Source organism: Nematolebias whitei, chromosome 18, assembly GCF_014905685.2.
Source record: "Nematolebias whitei isolate Nwh7 chromosome 18, NemWhi1, whole genome shotgun sequence".
Classification (NCBI taxonomy): domain Eukaryota; kingdom Metazoa; phylum Chordata; class Actinopteri; order Cyprinodontiformes; family Rivulidae; genus Nematolebias; species Nematolebias whitei.
Genome location: NC_056515.1, coordinates 39,938,280 through 39,943,284, shown reverse-complemented (window position 1 = coordinate 39,943,284; position 5,005 = coordinate 39,938,280). Strand labels below are relative to the sequence as shown.

Genomic DNA, 5,005 nt, shown 5'->3' with positions numbered 1-5,005 from the left:
GATTGTTTATAACGTTAATCTGTGAAAATATAATCTAGAGGAAGAGTTAAATGATTGTTTATAACGTTAATCTGTGAGCATTTTAAGAATCAACTCAATCAAGTTAACAAACGTCCGACTGTTACATGAATTAAACTGAACATATAAAAGAACAGAATCCTCCTTTATTTGCCTCAGCAGAAATAAATGCTTAAATAGAAAAGAATAAAATGGAGTAAAGACCCGGAGACTCCGGTAGATCGTGCACCACTTTTCTCCTTTACGTGTTTTCAAAAACACAAAAATCACATGAAACCTTTAATTTCTGTCTTTAACAAAACATGATAAAATGATTAATTACAGCTTATTGTCACGTTAAGGTTTATAAAAGTACTGACACGACAGAAAGGGAAGATATGAGGCGACACAGAAGCACACAAAACAAAGAGTTTAAAAAAAGACCCGGAGTCTCCGGTAGATCACTCATCCTAGTGTGTGTCTCTCTCTCTCTCTCTCTCTCTTTTATTTATTTATTTATTTACTTTTGTATATATATATATATATATATATATATATATATATATATATATATATATATATACATACACACGTTTTTTTTTATTATTTAGTTAAATTACTTTTCAGATCAAAACCCAAACATGGTCAATTTGACATATAACTACTGGACTCCAACAAGGTCCATTAAATATTTTATATAAATGATAACTGTTTTTTAGAACAGTAAATTGTTGTTTTTCCTTATCGATTAAAGATTATTAATCTGGTTCTCGATTATTAAAAATGTGGTTCTGTTGAAATAAATGATCACTTACATCAAAGTAAGTCAGTAAGAGTTGAAGACAATAAAACTGAATAAAGTAGAATAGAAGCCTCTTGTTTGTTTATCTGTTCACGACCAGCTCAGCGAGGAGAGTAAAGACCCGGAGACTCCGGTAAACCATCCCTTCCTGTCCTTGTAATGAAATAAATAAATAAAAAGATAAAGCATGTTTTGTTACATGTTAATGTCAGCAGCTTCACTGTAATAAAATGTAAATACAAAAAGAATTTTAAAAAACGAGGAAAGACCCAAATAAATCTTTAGTTTTCATGGCGTGAGAGAGTGTGTGTCAGTTTGTGTGTCTGCAGCATCGGTGTCAGATAATCTGATGCAGAGGGATTAAAGTTTAATCCTGAATGATGTGCAAGGCTTTAAATGTCCCCATGACACTCGGAGCTCAAAACAATCGGACAAGACCCGTGACCCGCACATCCACCGTGTACATCCCACCTACAACCGCTGCACAAAGGATGTTTAGAGGCTGTAGGAACCCACAATAAACCCTCAAACTAAACTACAATTACTAAACAACAGGCAGATGTTTTCAGTTAATCAATTAAAAAATTAAGCAAAACCTCTAAATGTTCACGTGGAATAATAATAACATTTATTTTATTAAAGTTTTGACCAGAGAGACTTGGGCAGATGGACGCGCACAGAGCAGCTATTTATAAAGGTAACTGCGTAACGCTGCGCTCTAATTCTCAGCACACACACAAATAAAAAACACTAAAGTCACACGTTCGTGCACGTAAACACGACCTGGGGTCCGTTTCACAGCTGGAGGTGTGAAAAACGTCCTAAACGCTTTATTTATTCATCGCTGGATTAAACCAACGAGCCTGAAACAATTACAAATTAATTTATCCTTTAGTGCATTACACATTAAATAAATTAGGTCAATTTGTCTAAATTATTTTTTTAGACTAGAATTCGTGCAAACTAAATTTTCTGTATTAATCTAAAATTAAAAATCAAACCTTTATTTGAATAAAAACATCGTTGCTGCTCGTCTGCGGATGATTATTTAAAGATTACACGTCTATTTTTGATTTTAAAAAATCAAAGATTTGTTTCTCCGCGACAGAATTTGTTTTTAAATTTGCGGCAGCTGAAGACACAAGGCCCCCCCGGTGGTTTTTGGGAGGTGGACCTGTTCAGGATTTCGGCTGCGGGACTCCAATTAAAACCAGCTGAATATTCAAATGCTGCGTTAGCATAACAACAGCCGGCCGCCGACAACCAGGCCTTTTGTTTTTAGCTGAGCCTCATTAGGAGCCGAAGTTGGTGAGCCGACAGCCGGAGCAGGGGCCTGGGCCTCGGCCCCCCCACCCACACCACCCCTCTCCTTGGACCCGCTGCTCCTCCTGCCGCGGATGCAACCGAACCTTTCTGGTCCTGATCCGCTCTCCAGAACCTGAAGCAACAGGAAACCCCGAGTCCTAAAAAACATTTAAGAACGGCTCCGTGTGTTTCAGCTTCCAGCCGGCGTTCACTGGCTGTAAACAGATAACAGGGGGGGGCTGAAGGCTGAAAGCTGCTTGGCACCGGATCAAGACCGTCGGCACGTTGTGCCATCCAGCAGCCGAACAAAGACCCGGTGCCACGCTCAGAAGAACCCAAATAAAGCCCGGGCCCCAGAGCTACGGCGAGGAGCTGGAACGAGGAACGAAAGGGCCCTCGAGAGGACGGAGGACCCGGTTCAGTCTGGACCGGACCGAGACAGGTGCATCGTCCGGTGCCAAGAAGACAACAGCCCGAATGGCGGCGGTGAGGCCCGCTTTGGACCTGAAGGTGCACCACTCAGAATAAATCCAAAAAGGAACATTTATGATTTGTAACAAAAACCTGGCAAAACTCCAACAGAACTCTAGTTTTCTCTTCATAGAAACAACAGACGATCTGTCCTCATTCGTCCCCCTGTCCCCACGAACTGGGGCGGTCTGCCAGGTGGACCCGCAGGAAGTCCCAGCTGTCCCTGTCCCAGGTGCACCTGCCGGGCGCTCCCACGTTTGTGTCCAGCGTGGGAAAAATCAGAGACTTTCACTCTGATCTTTAGTGAAGCTGCAGGAGGAGTTCCACAGGTGAGGGGGACAGGTGGGAGGTCAGAGCTGCTGGACACGTCCTCAGGTGTCTCCTGACAGAGACGTCTCTCTTTCAGGGAATAAAGTGACACCATTGCACAAATAATGAGAGAAACTGGTTTAAAAGAAGGTATTTAAACAATTTAAACACCAGAGATCATTTGCTCCAACTGGGCCTTTAATTTCACACAACGAAGCCAAAATAAGTCAGGAAATAAAAAACCTTGAGCTCGGCAGAATAAAATACGAGGATAAATTAAACCACAGAATAAAATACGAGGATAAATTAAACCACAGAATAAAATACGAGGATAAATTAAACCACAGAATAAAATACGAGGATAAATTAAACCACAAACATCTGCTCGCCGCAGTTAAGACTCTTTGCGGCGTTCGCGTCCATTAGAAAAATTAAAAATGTTAAAAAAAAAAAAGATTAATATTCCAAATTTAATCTGGAGTCCAAAGTGGAACATTTTTGGTATTTTTTAAATATATCCACACATAAGGAGCGGCAGAGCAAACGTTATTTATTCATTTATTTATTTATTTTTGGGACTTTCGGGGCCGTTCACGTCCCGCAGCTGATTTTTCCCTGATTCCCATAAACGCGCACCGCCTCCTCCTCTCTCGCGCGCGCGCGGAGCATGTGAAAGAAGTTTCTTACCGCCTTTCCGTTGTAGTAGTACATGAGCGAGCTGCCGGTCACCCCCGGGATGGTGTACGCGCAGTACATGGCTCCGCTCCGCTCCGGAAAAGATTACTTGTTTCTCCTGCTCGCGCTCTCCTCCTCCGCTCCCGGTTATCACTTTCTCCCGTTTTGAACTTTCCACGGAGCAGCTCTGGTCTGTTCTTCAGGAATCCTGTTTGTTTTTAAGTCCGTGAGCTCCAAACCGTCGCCGCTCCGCTCGCCTTTTTTTCTCCCGCCGACAATTCCTTCAGTTGCATGTTCCCATATGTCCGCGCGCCGAGGCACGCGGAATATGCAAAGTAGGAGGAGGGAGGGAGAGCAGCGGAGGGAGGAGGACGGAACAGCCAACCCTCAGTCGGAGGCGCGGGGGGGGGGGGGGGTTGAGCGGTATTGCGCATGCTCAGACGTTTCTACACTGGAAACAAAACTAAATGGTCAAATTTAACCAATAAAATTTGAATTTTTATTTTACACGTTTTACTCTCTTTTTTTTAAATGTGCAGAAAAGTAACAATTAAAAACCTATTTTTTATTTAATATTAAAAAATCGATTTTACCAACTTTTTATAACATATCAGGATGTAAAAAAAAATAATTAAATGCCTAGCATTCCTCTGCTTCTCATGCCAACAATTAAAACTAATTATTTTAAGCTGCAAATTACTAGTTTTAGCCGTTTTGGTTAAATAAAATAAAAAAAGTCTGCAATTATTTCCATTATCTTCTCGTGCTTGGAGTATACTTTAAAGATCACTCTCAGCTACTACCACACCAAATTTCAGCTTAATATCTATAAAAATAAATAAATCATTATTTTTGTGCTTGGTAAGTTCACATGGCTGCAGCGGCCATCTTGAATCTTTTTTTAATTCAACCTTTATTTATACAGGATAGTCTCATTGAGCCACGCGGACTCATTTACAAGAGGGACCTGTAATCAGATCGACTCCAAACCTTAAAGACTTGTAGACGTTTATTTAGTTATGACTCCCTGAGAGTTTCGTGAAAACAAGGGCAATGGTCTCTGAGATATTTTGCTAACAGACAGGTAGAGTCATCGGTGCTCGGAGTATGTGTTGGGATGACTCTCAGCTACTCGTCCACCAAACTTTAGCTGGTTGAGTTGTAGCTATTGTGTCTGTGAAGGTTGTTTGTGTTTATTGTCCCTCGTGGGTTTATATCACGCAAACATCCAGGTTCACAAATAATTGTACGTGTTTTTATTTTACTGACAGAGGTCAGATTCAGTCCAACTACTCACTCATACTGTGTTGTGGGTAAATACAATTATTTTAGACCCTCTGTTGTAATAAAATTATATTTATATACTTTAAGTTAACAGTTTGTTAACTTTAACTTAAAGCTAGCCTTTTGCTACGTTTAGCTAGTGTTTTGCCTGTTTAAACTAGC

At 40.7% G+C, this 5,005-nt stretch overlaps 1 protein-coding gene across 5 annotated transcripts in view; it reads right to left on the bottom strand.

Annotated features, from left to right (window-relative positions):
• tcf4 (transcription factor 4) overlaps positions 1-5,005 on the bottom strand; it is a 212,260-nt gene that overhangs the window by 71,691 nt on the left and 135,564 nt on the right. Inside the window, exon 1 of one of the 5 annotated variants that reach the window (XM_037691935.1) lies at positions 3,572-3,884. The exons of 3 other annotated variants lie outside the window; for them this stretch is intronic. In XM_037691935.1, the coding sequence (XP_037547863.1) occupies positions 3,572-3,640 (69 nt within the window). In that variant the 5' untranslated portion in view covers positions 3,641-3,884. Of the gene's footprint in view, positions 1-3,571; positions 3,885-5,005 lie in introns of those variants that run through there. One more of the 5 variants, XM_037691937.1, reaches the window with a different exon arrangement.